Source organism: Nicotiana tabacum, chromosome 1 (genome assembly GCF_000715075.1).
Source record: "Nicotiana tabacum cultivar K326 chromosome 1, ASM71507v2, whole genome shotgun sequence".
Taxonomy (NCBI): domain Eukaryota; kingdom Viridiplantae; phylum Streptophyta; class Magnoliopsida; order Solanales; family Solanaceae; genus Nicotiana; species Nicotiana tabacum.
The window spans coordinates 104,433,922-104,457,345 of NC_134080.1; the positions used below are offsets into that span (position 1 = coordinate 104,433,922).

The 23,424-nt window shown below is 37.3% G+C and overlaps 1 protein-coding gene across 1 annotated transcript; it reads right to left on the reverse strand.

Moving 5' to 3' along the window:
- Positions 1-2,909: 2,909 nt before the first annotated feature.
- On the reverse strand, positions 2,910-12,266 carry LOC107810099 (hyperosmolality-gated Ca2+ permeable channel 1.8-like). Its single transcript, XM_075252624.1, has 11 exons — positions 11,545-12,266; positions 10,596-10,748; positions 9,108-9,243; positions 8,846-8,947; positions 8,607-8,726; positions 8,360-8,440; positions 7,379-7,719; positions 6,328-6,573; positions 4,739-5,063; positions 4,157-4,390; positions 2,910-3,619 (listed from the first exon to the last, which is right to left on the reverse strand). Exons 1-11 carry the CDS (start codon positions 11,856-11,858, stop codon positions 3,224-3,226), a joined length of 2,448 nt encoding a protein of 815 aa, XP_075108725.1. The 5' UTR covers positions 11,859-12,266; the 3' UTR covers positions 2,910-3,223.
- Between the last annotated feature and the right edge of the window lie 11,158 nt (positions 12,267-23,424).

The following is a 23,424-nucleotide window of genomic DNA, read 5'->3' on the forward strand; positions in this document are numbered from 1 at the left end:
GTACTCGCATCTGTATCCTCGCCTATCAACCCACCTCCTAGCTAAAGGGAGAAACAGTGGAGGTTGCACCCGGAGCGATGGGTGGTAGAGGTGGCTGGAACTACGGGAACCGCTCCCAATCCCAAACCTAATATACAATTTGGATGTAAAATTTAAGGCATATTTTTACTATACAATAATCATGAAAATAATTGACTATGTTTTCACCTGCAGCAGCGGCAAAAATCCGGCAACGTCGCACTGGGTGCCCATGCTAGCCCGACACATCTGCATGTATAAGTAACCAAGAACAGCTGCACCCCAGTTGTAACTAGGTAAATCATCTAACCGCTCAAGATGATGAAGAAATCTCAAGCTGACTAAGTTTCCCGAAGTGTTCAGGAACAATACCCCTCCAAACATAAGCAGTATCAACAATCCCGTGTACCCGTTAATATGAAGATCCGATGTATCATCTGTAATGTCCGCATGCATCGCCTCCGGATCTAGCCGTCTGGCCATCAACTACAGACGACTAGCCCCACTCAATGCAGCATCATTCGCTGGCTGGAAACCGGTGAGCCGCTGCAACATCTCCAGGTACTCCACTCTCGTATAATCTTTGATAGCATGCGGTAAATCTACAGGATGACCATCAACCGGCAGCCCATACAGAACCTCCACGTCCTAAAGCGTGCTAGTAGCCTCGCCAATGGGTAAATGGAATGTGTGCGTTTCCGGTCGCCACCGCTCTATCAAAGACGTGATCAACAACCAATCCAGCTGCAACCGGTTGATTCAATAATCCTATAAAAACCTGTATCCTGAAGGCATCTGACTATGCGGGGATGGAGATGGTGGGCCCTAAGAAAGTCTCACATATCGTCTACTAGTCTAGCACGGAACGTCTGGGCCAATAACTGCCCCTCCCATATGTACGAAGACCTATGCTCGACTTGTAGCAATAGTAGCTCTAGCGAGGCAGGTCCCAGATGCACAGGCGGAACACCCATGATGACTACTGTAAATTGAACAATATTAATTAAAGTATTTTTCTTTTTCATTGCTTAACATCTTTAAATATATTATAATATCTTTAATATTAAAATTTATTCGATTTATTTTTACTATATTGAGTCCAAATAAACCATATTTTGATTCCGGACTCGATATTTGAGGCCCAGTAGCACCAAGGAAAATTTCACCAATTTATCACTCAACAGGTATGTTATTTTAGATGTTAGTTTATTATTTCATATGTTTGTTTGTTACTCACCTATTTTTGACTATAATAAAACTAAATTGTTAGTTATTGATTTAATTACTAAATATTCATATAACAATACTTAGTTTGGGTCCAAATAAACCACATTTTGATTTCGGACTCGATATTTGAGGCCCAGTAGCACCAAGAAATCCAATGTTCTTGTGTTCATGATGAGAAAATTTCACCAATTTATTACTCAACGGGTCTATTATTTTATGTGTTAGTTTATTATTTTATAGTTTATTATTTTATATGTTTGTTTGTTACTCACCTATTTTTTACTATAATAAAATAAATTTGTTAGTTATTGATTTAATTATTAAATATTCATATGACAATACTTAGTTTGACAATATTGTTGTTTTCTCATATTATTTTCTTACGTTTGTTGACTAGAATTGGAGAGAGTTTGTATTTTGAACTATCAGCTTTTTTGAGATATTTTGGGTTTAACAGATACTTAATGATTAATTTCAATAACTACAAAGATACTACGCTAAAAAGCACTATATTTTACTATGCTAAAAGGGCACTACATTACAAATACAAGCACTATATTAGGGCACAAGATACCACTACAGGGAACTAAAGTAACAATTTATCTATTTTACTAGTCTTTTAGCAAATACATAATCTAAACTGGATAAAAATAATAAATTAATTTAATCACAAACAAATCATGAAAAAACATATAAAATGTTATAAGTAACTAATTAACATTTTTTTAACAACTAATAACAACTTCTCTATTTTACTAATTTTTTTAGCGCACTAATAATATAGTCCGGATAAAAAATAACAAATTAATTAAATCGCAAAACAATCACGAAATAACATAGAGCACAGTAAAAAATTAACTAATAGGCATTTTTTATACATGAGTTTTAACAAAAACTAAATCGGAATACCTCAATTTTAATTTTTTGGAAACTTGAAAATTTGGAGCCGAAACGAGCAACCCACTGTGAGATAACGCCTTAACTAGGATGTGGGACCGAGAATTTATACTTTTTGTGGTACCGGTGGACTCCACTCGAGCTTTTTTTCCTTAACAATGGGGGGACCGCTATTTTGAGTTTTTTAATGGGGGTGGGGACTTTTCTGGTTTGGGGAAGGAAACTGGACGCGTTTTTATGTAGGTATAGCACCTTATTAAGACGTTATACTATAGCGTCTTATTATAAGGAGATATGCCTTTCCGCTCATTTCAGGTTCAAATATAGCGCCTTATATAAGGGCGTTATACTTAACTGGGCAAACGGTCGTTAAGGTAAAGCGCCTTTAGCTAGGGCGTTATAATATTTTGGTTACCAGTTTTTTCCCCCACACATTTTGGTTCTTTGAGTCCAAAAGAACCATATTTTGGTTCCGGACTCTCTGGAAAAGTACCTATTTGCAGTGATTGATACCATCGCTTTAACTTGAATCTCAATTACATCTATTAATCAGTATCACATCTATTAATCAGCGGCAAATACTATTTGTAGTGATCAAGATCAGCGTTTTAACTTGAATCTCAATTACATCTATCAATCAGGGGCAAATACTATTTGTAATGATCGAGATCAGCGCTTTAACTTGAATCTCTATCACATCTATTAATCAGTATCACATCTTTTATGTGAATTCACAAAAATGTCAACAAATATTAGATTTGAATCCATAATTTAAAAAGTACAATGAATTCAACGTTAAGAATTTTAACATGTTAAAATCCTGAATCCACCTTTTGTATTCATGTCTGATTGCTGTTAATGATTTCTTCTCAACAAAGAGGAATATAAGACATGTAACACATGTATTAACTTCTCTACGAAATTCGAAAAGAAAATGAAAGTAGCCCAAATGCATTTACATTGATGGACAAAAACTGCAACTAAAGGGGCATGACCTGGTTAGCAAATGTTAAGCTGGGCTAAGTATGGCGGTTAGGGCAATTGAGTCGCTAAACATCAGTCAAACTAAAGGATAAAACCTTCAATAATGATATCCGTTATGGTGATATTGTGACTCATGTTGATGGTGTGACTCGACATCATAGTGATATATGTGATTGGATTGTTCATATTCATAGTGAAACAAGTCCCCAGGTTGTCCAACTTCATAATGCTGGACATTATGAGATGTTTGAGACACCTGAGATGGCTCATCTTCTTCATGATGTTTCGCGTGATGAGTTGGAGATGGAGAACTAAGTTCGCTCAGCGGGGGGCTTGAGCTGTTGGGAGGTGGCTTTTTGTCGACTTTAACTTCATCCAATTCAACCTCTTCAAATGAGCGGAAAATAGGATGCAGATATGCATCAGCCAAGTATGCTTTCAAGTTGGCATCAGATTCAGAAGATCGGTTTTGCAAGTCCTTTTCCATCGCTTCCTGAAAAGCATGAGAACATAGAGGCATATATTTCCATTACTATTGTTGGCGATATAATTAAATAAATAATTGTGTGTTTCTCTAATAGCTTAAGCTTTTATATAAGGTGTCCACACAAATCAATATGGTATCAAAACAGACAAAGGTCCTAGTTCATGTCTCACCGCCACTACTATCAAAAAGAATTGTTCACATACTTGGCCAATTAAGAAAAGGAAACAGCCCTGCGCACTAGCAGGCACACTAAATATATAATTAAATAAATAAAAGTGTGTTCCCTCAGGCAACTTAACCTTTTGGATAAGGTGGTCACACAATTTATCACTACTCAAATCATTGATTGTTTAAGATAAAACCATATTTAAGCAGGGATCAGGTAAAGAACAACAAAGCTGAGGTAGGGCATCTAGCATAGGAAAAAGAAGGTAGGGCATCTCGCTTTTCTTTTCATCTAGTTATGCGATCATGAAAAATTGCCTCCATGCTCTACAAGAAATGTTCCCAAAGACTTATATACAACTAGCAATTGAAGCTTACCTCAACCGGATACTTTCTGAATGCAGGTTCAAACCGACTCTTACAGTACTTATGGAATGCTAAGGTTAAAAGAGGTAACACCACAAGAAATGGAGTGGACTTTGCAGCTTTTTTTGTGCTCAATAGACCCATCAGAAGCAGTTGAGATATCACTAAGCTTGCAATAATGCGTGCATGAACATGGGGCCAAAAAGCAGCTGCACTTTCATATCGTTGGTTATACACATTGATTACCTGTATGAAACACAAACTAATAATCAGAAAACCATTGAAGATAAAGTTTTTCATATAAAGCTATCTTCTTGAGTATGATAAAGTTCATCATACTATTTACTGAAAACTTTTATAAATTGTTACTGGTATATATCAGTTCCAACACTCAGTAGAACTATCATTATGACACTCAAACTACCTTTCCGATAATTTGCCACAAGAATCCTTCGGTTAGTCAAAGTTATTACCAACACAATGGATTGCTCTTTTGTTCAGTACAAACGACGTCCTCCCGGCTATGGACTCTAAAAACGCTAATAAGCAAATCAACAAGTTAAAAAGAAAAGGAATTAAAGGGCAAGGACGAACCTGATGACGGTAAACAAGATGCGCAAAGGCAAAGAAAACCAGTATGAAAGGAAGAAGAATTGGAGTAACCACAGCATAGACTATACCCAGAAGAAAGTACAGTTGAAGACTTGGAAGCGTCTCGGGAAAATCTACGCTACCAGGGTCCATTGCCTTCTCCATATCCCTTTCAGTTTTCACAAGGAACATGTTCTTAAGATGAAAAATAACCAGAGGTTTCAATCTGAGAATTTCACCAGCAATACCAGCCCAACCATCAACCATTATGTATGTGATAAAGAAAGTTGCTTTCATTGGTATTGAAACCCCTATATTTCTCGGTATCCTGCATGAAAGATTATAAAACTCAAGGAAACAGCTTTGTAGAACAGAAAGGAACTTCTGTATCAGAAAGTGTATTTACATATTTATCACTAGTAAAGAAACACTTCTTTTCTCGAGCTAACAGCAACTATATACAAAAATCTTACAGAATCTTTTTTTCTTTTCTCCAACTTTGCACCCTTCAATTTAATGTCTTACTAATTAATATCAGTATTTTAAATGGTACTCCATCTAATATAAATTTTGAAAAAATAACAATCCATAAATTACACCAAGGGGCAGAAAGCAAATGAGAAAAACAATACAGTAGTAACTTTTTGTACCATCTTGGTACCTTATTAATGAAACCTTTACCTTATCAAGAAAAAAAAATGAAAAAACAATACAGTTGATTCCTCAGTTGCGCATATTATCTTTTTTGAAGGGGAAAGCATCATGAGGGTCCAGAAGGCCCATATGGAATTTGATTATGCTATGACGATGTTGGCTATAAGACAACCCAAGTTCTATTATAAACTCAACATTCCATTCTGACGCAAGAATATCATCAAGGTTATTGGAGGTAAAAAAATAAGTAAATGACAGCAAATCAAGAATTTTAAAACATTCCAAAAATGCAGTGAAACATAACACAAGTTCACCAGATTTTACGTTCAACTACACAACACAAGGTCAACTAGGTACGTTTAATAAGCCTCTTTGTGTTTTTTTTTTGTATAAGGAAGTGTAAGAAGCATAAAACTGAAAAACTTCTAGAGATGAACTCCAAGAGGTTCAAAAGCGCGCTGTAAATAAGCATCAGTAAGCTTCACGCACTTGGCATACTGCATACTGTATTATAATACTTGGATGTGTCAACAGAGCTAAGGCATATGACAGAAAAAATCTTCTCTCCAGCAATAAGCTTAATTTGAAAACTTCAAAGATCACACAATACTTGATTTCTTCTCTTCAATACTTGATCTAATCTAGTGTCGCTGCTTCGACTTGGACCATGTGTTGGTTAACATTCAAAAAAAAGTTCTAGTTTTATGTCTCACAGTCTTAGCCATTGTGAGAACTTTACATAGATAATTCCACATCATCAAAGAATGAGGTTAGCATTAATATGTCCCACACACTGGTATACATCTTTCATTGAGAGACCAATCTAATCTATCATGTGTCAAAAGCTAATGACCATAGTGCAGTCATCATGATTTTGTGAACTATGAGAATGAGCAGAGAGAGAGAGAGAGAGAGAGATAGAGAGAGTGTGTGTGTACTGAGTAGCTGATTGGTGAAGGAAAGCATGAAGTTGCTGGAAAGCTGTCCCTGCTACTATGCTCCCCAGGAATACATTGACTAGCATAAAATAATAGTATTTTGCTGCTGTTCTCCTCTCGAGCACTGATAACGCCACATGTCCCTCAATCTTTGACATAAACATCAGAATGGCAGGAAGAACAAGCAAGAAGACTTTAAGAGCTAAACCAGGAAGAAAACCCTGTAGAAATGACTTGATAATCTTCCTGCAACCATTTCCAGAAATTTTGCTTCACAAGTAACTCTTTGAAAAAATACAATAAATGCAGATATGAAGAATTAAAATACTTCTAGTAAATAAAAACAGAAGAAACGAACTTAGTCAGGAGTCGGTGAAATATATAACAAGCACATTTGGATAAAAAAAGAAGCTTTTGAAGGAGAACCTCTATATAATAACTCAGTCCTTTTTCTTTTCTCTGACATACTAAATAAACTAGTAGGCATTCATACACAACAAATATAATCTATTAAATTGCAATTTAGTCTCAAAAAAGTTGCTTATATATTCATCAAGCCTACTGTGTCTTCGAAATCTGAAATCTATCTGCTAAGATCAAAAGAAGCAGCAGTCAGACACCAAGATCATCTTAGATGCAATTTCTTAGGGAGATCAAACCAGCTGATTGACTATAAGCACTAGCGAAAAACTATAATGTGTAAAGCACACTACGGTTTTACTGTTGCTTAGCGCCTGCAGATGAACTAAAGAGAAAGATATGCACGATAAGAACCTGAAAAAGGAAGATAATCCATTTTGGAAAAGGTCCAGCGAAATGCTAAATATTTTGAAAAGTGATATCAGTGCAAAGTAAGTAATGTGTTCGTGACAAGTATGGTTGCGAACTTAATCACCAGCCAATCCAGGATGTGACACTGCACACTGATATTTCCTCATTAAATCAACTTTTTGCATAAGGCAAGAATGAAACAAATTACTGCAATACTACTGCATTCCAAAGGAAAGACAATATATGCATTCTTCTTTGAAAGCAGAGAAAAAGTTCTTACCATTCAATTAGTGGTCTCAAAAAAGGTGCAACCTTTTCTAAACCTTCCAGATTAGCCAACGATTGCACAAAGGTAATAGGTATCATGTAAAAGAATACCAGAGCAAACACTGCCACAGAAATCAAAAGCTTGCGGAGGCTGAGAGAAAAAAAAGATATAGACAGATTGTTCCAATATACATCTCGTGGTTCAGGGGCCCAATTAGTCAGCCACAATGTGGGGTTCTTGCTTTGCTGTGTTTGTGCACAAACAGCTGCCCCGCATCTTGAATTAAACGATACAAAGGCAGCAGGCATGATAGATTTCGAGTTCTTGAGAATCCCTTCACGTTCCATTGTCAACTAGAAAAGGCAACATAAATACAAAGGATAAGTAAATTGGTGAAAAGTAGCCGGTATTAAAGCTTGACTTAAGATGCGCGCAGGTAGTCAAAAGTGAAAAGCGCAAAAATGAGCTCAAGTTTGTTGGAGCTTTAAGCGCAAAGCGCAATTGATGTGTGGGCTTTAGCAAAGAAGAGCGTTCATGAAGAAAAAATAAAAAATAGAAATGCAATGCAAGAAAATATAACTACAACACAAACAATAACTATTTAGACAAATGAATGGAAAAACTATAACTAAGCTTGATATACGATATTGTACCCTAAAGATAGATCCATTGGTGAAGATGCACATGCCTTAGCACCTTGACGGCTACACTAAAGTGCCAATTAAGTGACGTGAAGTGCACAATCTTCAGGGCTTAAGCAAGCTTTAACAACACTGGATGCACGGGGCTCCTTTCTCATAGCCCCTCAACCCTTCTCAGAGAAAGAGGGGGGGGGGGGGTGAGAGAGAGAGAGAACAAGCTGGATCAAAAAACATATAGGAGGGAGGGAGAAAAAGGATAACTTTATGCAACAAATATAATAAAGACGTCGACCAGAATTTTCATTTGGTTATGGACAGCAAATAAGCTAATCAAACTAGCAATTACACTCACTCTTCTATCAAGCTCCTTAAGCTGCTGTTTGTAGTAGTCGATAGAATCAACTTTCTCACCCCAAAGTCCGAGGAAGCCTTTCTGCGGAAAGAGGACATGTGACATGGTGTTAAAAGTTAAAACATTAATTAAAAAAAGGTGAAAACCATGGCAAGAGAATTTTCTCCTTTTTAAATCAGTAGCAGTACCATGAGAAAGTTCAAGAGAAAATGTCGCGTTTCCTGAGTTTTATCAGCTAAAAGAGTACCTTTTTAGTTGGCCTCTTTTCTGGATTTCTTTCAAACTTAAGCTGGTTGTAGTCCAGCCAATTTTGAAGTCTAGCCCTTTTTCTGACAAGTTTGGCAAACTTGTTGGCATTATAGACAGCCTAATAGAGATAAGACCAACAAAACCACATGAAGTAAGAAATTCCAGCTCAAGAAAAGCTAGCTATCTAGGTAAACACCTTCTCACTAGAAAAAGACCTGCTGTTAGGTGCCATGTTACCTGGTGACAAAGATAGTGGTCAGGATGGTTCTTCTTAAAGAAATTTTCAACACTATCTGTTATTGAGCGCTTAGATTCATGAGGAACATTCCTAACCAGAACCTGAAAGACAAGATATGCAAAGGTTTATTGTAGAATGGACTAAATTTATCTCAAATTCAACAAAAATAGAATCTGTAGGCACAAATTTTCTATCCATGTTTGATAAGCTTTTCAGCTCATGGATTGAGAATTTAAAGGAAACTGATCCTTGTTTACCCACCGTGAACTGTTCGGCACGCTTGTCTTGTGAAGCCAAAAATTTTAATCTCATTGCAGCTACTCTATCATATTCCTTGTACAGCATAAAACAGGTCCAAAACGTGAATAAATATTCCATTGCTATGTGGACAAAGAACCTGACTCATGTGAACACCCAATTGAAGCTCCTTATTAGCAAGAGATCCAACAGGAACACACACAGAAAAAGGAAATTCAGACGAATAAAGGATGATACAAGTAACATTTCTATATTGAAATTGTCGTTCGTTCCTCTTGACAATTATCAACTAGTAGCTCAGTTAATATTTTCGTTCATTTTTAACCTTTTAGCATGAACATGCATTTTCCTAAAAGAAAGCATGTTGTTAAGAGAACAAGTTCAATCCACATTGTATCATTGTTTCTCCGTGTCTGAGCGTAACTTTTCACCTAGCCAATCCCCTTACGGAAAAGTCTCTACTAAAATTTTCTCCTGTCTGCAGACAGTTTCTAGCAGAAAAAAGTTCTTCCATTACCAAAACATCAACATCATAGGACGCTTCTATCACCCAATCTCCAACACTAGAAAAGAAATTAAGGCAGTTGAAAACTTCCAACCATGCTCGAGACACCCAACTGCAGTCGTTGTCAATCTAGGTTTCTTTGCTATGGCCAGTTAAATACATAATTCCAGCAAAAAGATGTCCCAAAGACTATAAGCTTGTGTATGAATTCACAAGAAAGCAGTTTAACCCATAAGTCATACTGGACCACAATATCAAAATAGTAGGTTTGTTTTCATGACCTTATAAACCAAGAACTAACTAACTAATGGCAGTCAGTAGTTAACTCAACCGAATAAGTATGTTATTATATTAAGTCAAATCTGTCAACATATAACATTCAAGACATCATCAACTTGACAGCTGGATGAAGTGAAATCGTTGAATTACAGATGGACTCAGAATCAGATGTTAAGACAAAAAAGCTCATACTAGAAAGCACTGCCATAGATGTAAAGGAAATACGAATCGTACCCAAATCACTAGCTTGGATCAACAGTAGTTCAAGGTGCTTCTACGGGCAAACAAGCGCCTACGGGTGTTACTTTATTAACAGGACTAAGATAAAGGGCAAATTAGGGAACACAACATTTCTAAAAGACAAATTAAAGTATCACTATTCAAATCTATGAACGAGCAACACGCACATAATTTAGATTTGGCTCCTAAAGGACGAACTTTGTGAACACCATTCCCTTTTTTCAGGAACTTAATTATGCCATTGTATTTTAACATACTTCTGGTACTCCTCAATAATTTATCCTGATAAGAAAATCTTCCCGTGTATTAATACTAAGCTTTTAGACAACAGAATAAGAAGATGAATCATAAATCAGAATAAGCAATGGTAAGCACAAATTTAGCAGTCATAATTCCTCAAAAACATATATACATGTATGTGCTTATTGTAGATCAAATGAGAGGTAATGATACAACAGAAGACTTACTTCCAGGATTTGGGTTTAATATTGGATATAGAGAGCTTATCGATATCACTGACGACCAAATCTTTTCCGAGGAAGAACAATGTCCCATCTGATACATTAACTGGAATAAGAACCAAAAGTGCCACAAGTGCAGTTGGCCCAAATATTTTTAAGCTGTCAAGGAAAAGAATGCAGGTATATCAGATAAATTAAAGAAGCAGTTTCCATTGAACCCAAAGAGCTAATCAATTTACATGAAATTGTGGGTACTGGTAGATGTCTTTCACTCTGTTTTTCGGGTCACTCTAAGACTACTGTATCATATGTGGTCAAATATGATAAGTTGTTCTGCTAAATTACAAACAAAAATGGATCAGTTGCAACAGGAAAGAAAAAAAGCGAGTTAAATCATATACCACTTGAAACTAGAGTCCAGATAAGGGGAAAAATTGCAAAGCAAGCAAACAAATTAATTGCCAAAAAATTCTTGAGGCACAAGGTAGAGTTTAACTTATAGAAATTTATAATAATTAAAAAAAAGCATTTAACAACTGAAAGGGACTTTTGCATTGGTAGGCCAGAATTGAATTGGGGAAAATTAAAGTTTTCATGGCCAAACCTTTCTTCTGAAAAATTCTAATAGAGGATTTTAAAGTCTATCTTCAGATATGTAATTCTTAAGCAAAGGAAGAATCCCAAGTTAATTTCACCATCAATAGCACCCTCCCCTTCCCTCTCCTCTCTCCCTCTCTCTAAAGAAAGGGGACAGAGAAGAAAAGGAGTAAGCACCATATCCAGATTAAGTTCAAAATTCCAAATTCTGAAATTTTTAAGCAGAAAGACATTGCAATAGATAAATTGAAAAGGTTTAAGCCTAAAGCTTGGATTTTACACCACCCCAGATAGACATAAAGCAAGACCATAAAGTTGACAACTTTCAACAGCCAAAAACAAATAAAATCGGCCATACCCAAGAGTGTAAATCCTCAAGAAAACAGCAGAATCAAGGCCAGCATGTTCAATAATTTTAGATTCACTCATCTTCATAGCTGGAGGCATCCAGTTGAGAAAGGTAAGATAAGTCTTGAAATTGAGATTAACAAACTTCCCCACAAAATTACCAGCATGCCTAGGAGCACTTCTCTTCCCAGTAATGTACCACTTGGGAAAGTAAACCCTGTCATTGATAGGCTGAATTCTAAGCAGAGCAAAAGCCAATAAGAATGCAAAAGCACCAAGTATGTTTATAAATGCTGACACCCCAATATCACTAAGAGTTGCCATTACTCCAAACAGAACGCAAGAAATAACAGGACTCAAAATGCAGAATAAAAGTTGGGTTTAAAAGGAAGATTGGTATATAAACAGCAAGTAAATAAACGAAAAGAAAAGAATAATTTTTTTCCTTTTTTTCTGGATATAGGACTTTTGAGTTTTATCTAGTGGCAATGGCGGATGGCCTACTAAGTTTTTTCAGTTTTCAACTATAGTAGTAGTAATTTATTTTTTCCCCTATGATTTGTATCTTTGTGGGGTTCAAGAAAACTGTTCCATTTTTAATAATATTGGGATTGGAATTGGAATTGTGTGTGGGAGTAGTTTTCTTATTTGGATTCTGGGCAACTCAAGAAAATACCAAAAAGAGGCCCCTTTTAAGTTGTTTGCTGGCTCAGTAGGCTTCTGGTTTCGTTCATGCTCAATGCGCTGTTTGTGTCTTGTTTAAGTTACTATTCCTTCTCTATTTTTCCTAAGGCCCTTCCTACTTAAAATTCAGGCCACGTAAAGCCTACTTTTGAAAAAACATCTTACTAAAAAAAATTCATTCTCAAACTTCACAATCTTCTATGTTTCTAATTTATGTGACACATTTTACTAAAAAAATAATTAAGAATTTAAAGAACAACTTTAGTTTTATTGTTATATATATATATATATATATATATATATATATATAACAATATAAGTACTTTTATGATTATTTGGTCATCGATATGTTTCATCGTCCTATAAAATAATATCATTAAGAACAAAAATTAAATTAAAAGAACTTATACAGTAAGATGTCAATTTTCCTGAAATTATTCTCACAATTGGAACGTTAGAGTTTTCCATATGTTACTTTAAGAGCCTTTTGGAAAGCCATCTTGAAATCTGATTTGCATATAATTGTGTGTAATTATATAAATTGGAATATCTGTTTGGCCAGTAATTACTTGATCAACATGAAATTAAATGTAATCATACTCTCCAATTCTTAAGGGGGAGGTGAGAAATAATGATATATATAATTACAAGTTAATGTAACTTTTCTAATTCTCTTTTATTTTTAGTTTTTCAAATATTACGTACAATTCTTCTACGCTATTGTGAAGAACTGAAACTACAGGGTTCGAACTCCATTGGAGATTAAGCTCCAAGCTGGAACTGAGAACATTCTAGATCGAAGGAGAAGAATTGAGAAATGCAAAGTAATTTCTATTGATTGTATTGGATACAATATATATACACATTGACAGCTGTCAGATAGTAGGGACTAACCTATACAAAACTAACTGACTAATGACACTGCTAAACGACTTATTAAGCTAACAGATCACCTCTAATACTAACTAACTAACTAACAAGTACAAGTATATAAATATATTCAATCAAACTCAACACCCCCCCCCCCCCTCAAGTTGGTGGGGAAGAATTCACTGCCAACTTGCCAAGGATGCTCGTATGTTTGATGCCAGTCAAAGCTTTGGTTAGAATATCAGCTAGTTGATCATTTGTTGAAATATGATGCAGAGTGATTAGTCCATCTTGTAGTTTATCCTTTACGAAATGACAATCAACATTTATGTGCTTTGTACGCTCATAAAACACGGGATTTCTTGCCATATGTACAGCAACTTGGCTGTCACAGAAAACATGGATAGGTTCTTGACATGTATCAATCAATTCCTCCAGCAGTCTCCTTAACCATATCAGCTCACCAACTACTTTGCGAATGGATCTGTATTCAGCTTCTGCAGACGACAAGGAGAATGTGTCTTGCTTCTTTGATTTCCAACTGATTGCACTTTCTCCAACACAGGACTACATACCCACTCACTGATCTTCTTGAATCAGGGCAGGCGGCCCAATCTAAATCACAATATGCTCTCAAGGTATAGTCAGGGCTGTTGGACAAGAAAATGCCCAGTGTGGGATCAGCCTTTAGATATCTAAGCACGTGCAATGCAGGATGTGGTTGTCTTGGAGATTGCATGAATTGACTCAGGTGTTGCACACTATAGGTGATATCCAACCTTGTATTTATGAGAAAATTTAGCTTTCCCACAAGCTTCCTATAGAATGGGGGTGCCAATAGTGGTCCTTCAGTTGCCTTTAGTTTGACAGTACAGTCAAGTGGAGAAGTCACTGTAGTATAATCCAGGCAGTCATACTCCTTCAATAAATCTGTGGCAAACTTTCTCTGGGAAATGAGCACTCCATCAGTCCTATAGAATATCTCTAGACCCAAGAAATAGTGCAATTTGCCCAAATCCTTGATTCTGAATTTATCATGTAGGAAATTCTTCAATGTTGTGATCTCACTTAAGTCTGTCCCTGTGAGAATCAAATCATCCACATATACAGCCACAAATATGCTGGAATTAGCATTCTTCTTGTAGAAAAGGGAGTAGTCACTTACTGAATGTACAAAACCTCTTGAACAAAGAGATTCTGTAAGTTTGTCATACCATTGTCTGCTTGCCTGTTTTAGTCCATATAAGGACTTTTTCAATTTGCACACAATGCCTGGTGTGTCAATTTGTAAACCTTGTGGCACATCCATATACACTTCTTCATGCAAATCTCCATGCAGAAAGGCATTGTTAACATCTAATTGGAAAAGATCCCAGCCTTTCTTCACATCTACACTTATCAATGTTCTGACAGTTGTCATTTTGACAACGGGGGAGAAGGTCTCTGTATAATCTATCCCTGCTTGTTGTATATAACCTTTGACTACAAGTCTTGCTTTGAATCTTTCTATGCTCCCATCTGCCTTGTGCTTGACCTTGTACACCCATTTGCACCCTATGGTCTTCTTACCTGTAGGCAAAACCACTAGATCCCAAGTGTTATTAGCATATAAGGCCTCAAATTTTTGTGTCATAGTTGCTTGCCAAGCAGGGTTCATGGTTGCCTCCTCATATGAACATGGTTCACTCTCGTGAGAAATGTGCATCGTGACTTGCTGACTATTGTGGCATAATATGTGAAGAGAAATCTGTTGAGTTTTAGAAAGAAGAGAGTTGAGTGTATGTGTGTGTTCATGTTGTGGTTGGTTTTTCAGTATTGGAAGGGAGCAAACATAGTCATTTAAGTAAGAAGGTGGATTATGTACCCTTGAGGATTTCCTAGGTTCAGGCAATATGATAGGAGAATTAGTAGGGGAATTAGGCATAACATTGGTGGCAGTGTCCAGATTGGTTGTTGTTTGTGGCTCATGTGTGTGCACAGTGAATAAGTCTTGTGGAGAGGAATCTGTACTAGCATCAGCAGATGTAGGTGAACCAGTGACAGAATGGTGAAGGTGGTTTCTACCCTGCGCCTGACACTTATTCAAGGCATCAGTTTGATCATAATATTCCACAAAATGGACCTGATTTGGAGCACAACTTGGACTAGAAGTTACTATTTTTAAGATAGAAGGAAAAGTAGAGTGAGTAGGAGAAATGGCAAATGGAAAAATGTGTTCAAGAAACTGTACATCCCTAGAAATGTGTATCATCTTACTAGACAAATAAAGTACCTTGTAGCCTTTTGATCCAAAGGGGTATCCTACAAATATGTGTGGGCTAGCTCTTGGTTCAAATTTGTCCTTGTGAGGTTTAAGAATGGTAGGATAGCATAGGCACCCAAAGCTCCTCAAATGGGAATATACAGGTTTCCTTTTATAAAGAATCTCAAATGGGCATTTGTTGTTCAGAACTGAAGAGGGGAGTCTGTTTATTAAGTATGTTGCAGTTAAAATGCACTCTCCTCAATACCTCAGGGGTAATTTTGACTGGTATAGTAAGGCTCCTGTTGCTTCTAAAAGATATTTGTGTTTTCTTTCAACTACACCATTTTGCTGTGGTGTGTATGGCAGGTTCTTTGATGGATAATTCTTTTATTCTAGAAAAATATTGATGCTTCATTACTGGTGAGCTCCAGTCCATTATCAGACCTAATGGTTTTGATTGAAACTTGGAATTGGTTCTCAATTATGCAGACAAACACTTTAATTGCCTCAAGTGCATTACTCTTAGAGCTCAACAACTGTGCCCAAGTGGATCTGCTACAATCATCCACTATGGTTAGGAAATACTTGTAGTTGTCATGTGTGGCAAGGTGATAAGGTCTTCAAAGGTCTACATGTAGCAAATCAAAGATTTGGATAGAGGATATGGTTCTTTGTGGAAAGGGAAGTCTGCCCTGTCTAGCCATAGGGAAAATTGAACAAAGAAAAGGTTGTTTAGGTACAAAATTGATTGGTATGGAATGGATCCCCCTCATTTTCACAGAAGGCACATGGCCTAATCTATTATGCCATAAGTAATCAACACAATTTGCATGGTCTGAAACAGATAAGGAACTAAAACCATTTGAACAAGCTCTTTTATTATGTGAATGATAGGTAGTTACAGTGGCAAAGGAAGGTGACTCAGGTGCTTGCACAGAATCAGAAAGACTACTTAAACTCTCACTAGTACAGACTGTTTTATTATTTGGCTGGCAGCTATTTACAATTGGAGATGTAGACAATGAGCCACTCTGCACAATTCTAGTATCATGACATGAGTTAGAAATACCACAACTGAAAAAAGAAGTTGGATTTGTTGATTGGCACTCTGAGCAGAGGAAGTACAGACCATTCCTTGCTCTACCAATCTCCAGAGGCCTCTTCATTGAAGGGGCCTGCAATATACAAGTATAGGCGGAAAAATTAACAATCGACTTGAGTTGTAAGGTCAAGGAATGAATAGAGACAAGATTGAATTTGAAGCTAGGAACAAACAGCACCATGTATAAGGTCAGCCTTGGACTAAGAACTATATCACCTATTTCTGTCATTTTAGCCCTATAACCATTTGGAAGGGTAACTAAGAAGGGATATGTGTCACACCTCCTTTTTACCTACACCCCTGAAAAGGGTATACAAGGGAGTTTTTTCCAACTTAAAGTGACAATCGAAACGGGATTATTGCAATTAAAGATTCAGAGTCGCCACTTGGGAGATTTATGGTGTCCCAAGTCACCGGTTGAATCCCGAACCGAGGAAAATATGACTCTATTTAACATTCCGCGAACCAGAAATCCGGGTAAAGAATTCTGTTAACCCGGGAGAAGGTGTTAGGCATTCTCGAGTTCCGTGGTTCTAGCACGGTCGCTCAACTGTTATATTTGGCCTAATTATCTGATTTTAAGACATTTTTAAACCTATGTGCAAATTTTAACTTTCCACCGCTTTTATCAATTTTAAAGAAGATTGAACGTCATTTAAAACATGTCTTTGGATTGCGCCACGTGAAATGCAGCCGCAATCCGGAACACATTTATCCAACGTTTTAGGATTTGGATTTGGGTCACATAAAATGCGCACCCGAGTTTAAGAAGGTAAAATTATTAAGTAACGTGCCTAAAAGCAACTAACGCGTTGTTAATTCTGCGAGGGCCATGGAAATTTGCTAAATGGCACACCTCGAATTCTAGGAATTTCAAAATTAATTGAGCGAGGGCCGTACATTTAAGATTTTTGTTTGGCACGGTACACTTCGAATTTTCTAGCCAAACATTTTTTTTTAAAAAAAAAAATAATCCATGAAGGGCCATATACTACTTGTGTTATAAGAGATGATTCGCCTCAGTTATTGATAAGGGCCTAATTAATCAAAATGTCAAGTGCAATCAAAGGTTTCTCTAAAGGTTTACAAGATAGGGTCGATTATTTAAGCCAAGGTGTTTAACCCAACTCCAAATGAGTTGATAGCTTAGTGAACAAGGGGCCACACACTTTGGGCCCAAGCATGAGCCCAAGACTTTAGGGAGACAGGGCACCAGCGGAAAGAGGGATTCCTGATCGAATCTCGGAGGCCCACCAGTAGCGTCTGAAAAACGTCACTGGATACAACATGAGTCCAATTGGCTAACAACGGAATACCCATATATATTCAACCGACCTTAAAAATCAGCCTCCGACAATGCATGATTATGTGCAGTTTAACAATAATTTAGTTTGCAAATAGTTGAGAGTCTGATTAAAATAACTAGCAGTAGGCAGCTTACTGTCAGACCTCCAGATTAACTTAAAGGCCTGAAGAATTAATAACAAATCAAACCAGTCTCGCTTAAGTAAAATCCAACTAACAATTGACCATTTCACAGTGGACTCAAACGTACATCAACATCAAAGAGCCCCAGTAACTCACAGCCAAGAAACTAACTAAGATCCATACCTCACAGCCAAAAACATCAAAGAGTCAGCTAGTTCTACAGGGCAGGTTTACAGCTAAACAATTAAAAGAATATGATAAAGGGAAGGTCAAACTACTCTACACATTCTAACAGTTCCCCAAAGACATGAGTGACATTTGTAAACAAGACATAACCATGGCTAAACTTAGCACTGACTTACAGCACTATAACAGTCCAATAATCCAACATTACTTATAACACATAGGTGCAAACACAAAGTCTGAAAAGGAAACAGGCTACAAACTATATATAACTAACTACTCATAATGATTAATGAGAAAAATGTGCAGGAATCGCAAGAAGACCAATAGCCTCTGTTCGAAGGAACAAAATAGCCATTTCAGCTTGATTTCATAAAACTTCTGGTCTACATTTACATAGTGGTCAAATGTCTTTATATACCTGAAAATGTGAAGAAAACAACAGCGAGATAATTAGAGATCCAGCATCAGTAACAAACAACAGAGTGGAACTCAAATCCATTGGAACAGTGTACCAAAAACAGCTCAAACCCCAGAAAATGCACTTCAGCAGACCAAATTGCAGTGTCAAACACACTTTCAAACAAGCAAACACCAAAATCTAGCCTTAATGACTAAATCTCAAGCCATTTCGAAGTCCAAACCTTCAGGAAATTGATTTAAAAGGAGAAGGATTTCAGATTCTCAAGCTACAATTCAATGGAACAGTGTTTTTCCTAGAGGTTTTAGGCGTTGCAGATTTTTTCTTCTTTGGATTCTTAGCTCTCCACTCTTTTTTTTTAAGTCTCTCTCTATCTCTTAGGTCTTGGGTCTCCCTTGAAAGGCAAGAAAAGCTGCCTTTATAGGCAAGTTATTAGGGCATCATAAAAGGGATTCTTATTTGCACTTTAAACCTTTTGATATTTTCATTTTTGCTATTCAATCCCTAGCTTAAAATCAGTATTTTCAGTGAAGTCCCAAAGCCAGCTTTCAGGAAGCTTCCTTCAATCAGTTACAAGAGATTCCCCTACTCAATCTCCCTAAACTACCCTTAAAACCCCGGTCAATTACCCTAGCTTACCTCGGGTCAAGTCTACCCAGTGAATTAAACCCAACTGAGCGGGCTCCTCTTGAAAATGGGTTAGAAATGACCCAAAGCCTAAACCAAAAATCAGAACTCCCATTGACTAACTCGAACGAGAAGCAGAAAGGAAAACAAATGAACAACTACAAAAGCCCAAAATCTAAACTAACCATTGATTTTCTTTTAAGCTAAATACCAAACCAGAATTAAACTAAACTAACAAATTAACAAAATCCAACTTAAGCTAATTAACAGAACATGCCATAACCTAAAATAAAATTAAGAACACGAAGAACAGCAATTAAAAACTTGAAAAGAGGAACTGAAAAACTAACAAAATGAACCCTAAATTAAGCTAAAGGGAAAGGCATGGTTCGAAACTTTTCAACAAATTCAGACGGAGGACATGCCATTCAAACCGACATAGGAGAGAAGGAGAAGAACAAGAGAAGGGACGAACAATAATGGACAGAGAAAGAAAGAAAAACTCACCCATCAACTTGAAATCGAAATTGATACTGATTTAAACCTCAAATAATTTCAAACGCCTGTTCTTGAATATTATTTGTGGTGAAATCAGTCTTGAGAACTCATCACGACTCAGAGAAACGACCTTGCATGCATAGGCTTAGGTTAACCTTAGATTTAAGATTCGAAGATTTCGGGCAAGTTTTGAAGGAAACGAGGTGAGGATTTGGAGTGATGGGGTAAAGGGGGTTGTAGGATGTTATTTTGGGGTTGAACGGAGGCGGCGCCACCACCGGAGAAACTGTGGCGGCGCTAGGGTTTCCACTTGTAAGCTGAGATTCAAGAGGTTCTGGGTATATTTGAGAGAAATTGAATGGAGATTTGGGATGAGGTGGTGGAGGGGAACATTTGGTGTAAGTCTGGTGGCGGTTTGTGGTGGCGCCGCCACCGGCAGTGGAGGGTTTGGGGGCGGCTAGCTAGGGTTTTCGGGTCTCTGGAATGGGGTGTGTGAGAGAGAGAAGAAATAAGGGGGGGCTGGTTCGGACACTTAAATATAGAGAATAAACCAGTTCTGGACCGTTTGATCAACTGAGATCAACGGTCCAAATTAGAATTAACCAAAACGGGGTCATTTGGTCACAATATGGGTGGACCGGGTAGAGGCGGGTTTGGGCTCAGTTTTTGGAACGGGTATAGGAGGAAATAATGTTGGGCCTGAGTGTTTGGACTTAAAGAGTAGCCCAATTCTATTCTTATTTCCCATTTTCATTTTAAGACAAATTATCCAAAATTCCTCTTCTTTTCTCTTTTCTTTTTCTTCTTTTTTTTTCAATTCATTTTTCTTCGAAATTCTTTTTCTTTTTCCAAAATTAAAACCTAAATTAAATCCTAAAACTAATTATCCTACCAAATTAAATTAATTAACCCTAACAATTGTTACTACAAATAATTAAAAACCAAATTAAAGGAAGAACTACCAAAATTCAAAATTAAAATTAAAAGTGCAAAATAAACTATTTTGTGATTTTTTCCATTTTTATAAAATAACGAATTTGTCACTTAATCCTAAAATGTAAAATTAAATCCTAAATGCAAATACAACATATTTTGTATTTTTCATTAATTAAATAAAATAAACATGCATAGACAAATGCAAACAATAACAAACAAAAATCTACGAAATTGCAAACAGATGGAAAAATTATTTTGTTTTGAATTTATGGGAGTAATTCATACAGGGCAAAAATCACGTGCTCACAGCTGCCCCTCTTTGCCCGAAAACGCGGAGAGTTTTCGTGCAAAGATAAAGTGAGCGGATACGAGCGATTTTTGCCCGTCTGAATACTCTGTGGGAAGCATCTTTGAAAGATTTGACCACACCCTGCTTCCGAGGTTGCCTACATATCCTTGGCTAAAAAAGAATCAGGTCAGTGTAGTTCCGGAATGTTTGGTCGCTGGGACTACCATGAAGCTGGGTTTTTACTGTTGCTTCTGCTGCTGCTACTGCTTACTGAACCCCTTATTACACCATGTCAAAAATAAAAGAAGCTAGACTAGACTATGATCTATGTTTTACAAAATCCTATCTAGATCTTCAAACTTGCTCTTGTGTTTCTTGTTGCCTTGTTGTCCTCTATTCTCTCGGTGATATCCATTTGTTGTCCCCTTGAATTGTAAGCTGAGATGTCTTCCCCTTTTTCAGGTGGGTGCCTGACCGCTGAACTTGATACGTATTCCCATGCTACCCATGCGGGCTCCTGACTTCAAAATGTGAATGTATTCCTATGCTATCCAGGTAGGATCCTGACATCAACAAAAATAGACAAAAACAAAGAAATTTGTTTGCCCTAGTTTGGGTATGTGGGCCCATATGTAAGTGTAAAACGAATCACGTTACCGAATATCAACAAGAACTTGAAAGCTAAAACTTGAATTGTACTCCCTTGTTCTCCCGGTGGGCTCCTGATTGCTGACTGGAAATGTGTTCCCTGCTCTCCAGGCGGGCTCCTGACTGCTGAACTTAAATGTATTCCCTGCTCTCCAAGCGGGCTCCTGACTGCTGACTTGAAATGTATTCCCTGCTCTCCAGGCGGGCTCCCGACTGCTAAACTGGAATGTATTCCCTACTCTCCAGGCAGGCTCCTGACTTCAAAATAGACAAAACAAAGAATTTGAAAGCTAAATTTAAATTGTACTCCCTTGTTCTCCAGGCGGGCTCCTGACTGTTGCGCTTGAAAGTATTCCCTGCTCTTCAGGCGGGCTCCTAACTTCAATTTGAAATGTATTCCCTGCTCTCCAGGCAGGCTCCTGACTACTGACTTGAAATGTATTCCCTGCTCTCCAGGCGGGCTCCTAACTGCTGAACTTGAATGTCTTCTCCCTATTCTCCAAGCGGGTACCTGATTTCAACAAAATAGACAAAAACAAAGAAAATTTTTCTGCCCCAATTTGGTAACTAGGCACATATGTGAGTGTTAAACTGAATCATATTACCAAATATTACTAAGAATTTGAAAGCTAGGTCCCATTATGCAGGGGGTCCTGACAACTCTTAACTAAACGACAATTTTAAATCTAAGTTATATCTTCTACAGGTGTGACTTCTGCTAAATCTTGCTATCTAAGAGAATCTTTAAACTACTCCCCATTATCCAGGAGGGTCCTGAAAATCAAAGGTCAAAGTTTATCTTAAGGGTGACAACTTTCATGTCTGAATTATACTACCCTACAGCAGAGTTTACGCTAAATGTTGTTATCTAATCGAAATCTTAAAGCTAAGTCCTATTATTCAGGGGGGTCCTGGAAACTCCTAATTGAATCCTATCTCGAACATGCAAACTTCTAAGCTAACTTATATTCTTTTGGAATACATTTGTGCTAGATTATGCTATTTCTGAACTTTACTATGTCCCATTTTCCAGGAGGGTCCTGAAAGTGTACGGTCAAACCTGTTTTGGTGCTTGCTCTTTTCCCCTATGAAGAGGTTCTCCGAATCAAATGAATTTTCTGCCCCTGTTTCAATCAAAGAAAATTTTGTCAGTTTAAAGTGGTTAGCTGATGGCATTCTTGCTGAAGATCTTTCTGCTGCAATGTTTTGTTCTGACTAGCTTCTTCGAACTGGCCCTGAACCGCTTTGACTTTCTGACTGACTTTCAAACCCCATGACCTTTTACGAGCCGAGTGTTCTATACCCCCGCTGTTGTTTTACCTCTGACCCCTTTATCTGAACTTTTGCATCTCCCATGACATTGTCAAACCATTTCACCGATGAAACTTCCGGTGATTCCTTGTATCCCCCTCTTACATCATGTTATCCTTAGTATGCTCCGACCACGATGTGCTTTGCAATTTTGGAAGTTGGTAGTGAGCTTCGACTTGCTTTGAACAAGACTGACATTGAAACATCTTTAGATAAATACCCAAAAGAAAATGAAATGCAATGACTTTGCGGGTTAAGGATAAGAAGAATCCAAAACCAGATGACTGCTATAAAAGGAAAAAGAAAGGAAACTTATCTGAGTGGAACAGCTAGTACCAATGATCATGACGTGCATTTCGGATTAATCGGCCCAATCTGTCCAACCAATCAACTTTCAGTTGCCGTGCTTCGTTGCCCCAGAATTTTCATGACCTGATTACTTTACCCAAACCTTGACCTTGTTCATCCTACGGTGCCTTGAAAGGTTTTCACCAGCAGACCTCTTTCATTCGTTCATCTCTCAACTCACTTTCGCCTTACGGTGCCCGTGAGGGTTTTCACCAATAAGACTCTCTCATTTTTTTCTCTCAACTCTCGTCGCCATACAGTACCTGTGAAGGTTTTCACCAATAAGACTCTCTCATTTTT

Excerpts from the sequence above, each read along its gene's own strand:
- LOC107810099 (XM_075252624.1), bottom strand. The coding sequence starts at position 11,858 with ATGGCAACTCTTAGTGATATTGGGGTGTCAGCATTTATAAACATACTT. Across the intron at positions 9,244-10,595 it reads ATTAAACCCAAATCCTGGAA|GTTCTTTGTCCACATAGCAA; the intron begins GTAAGTCTTCTG and ends CACATGAGTCAG. Across the intron at positions 8,948-9,107 it reads AGCGTGCCGAACAGTTCACG|GTTCTGGTTAGGAATGTTCC; the intron begins GTGGGTAAACAA and ends CTTGTCTTTCAG.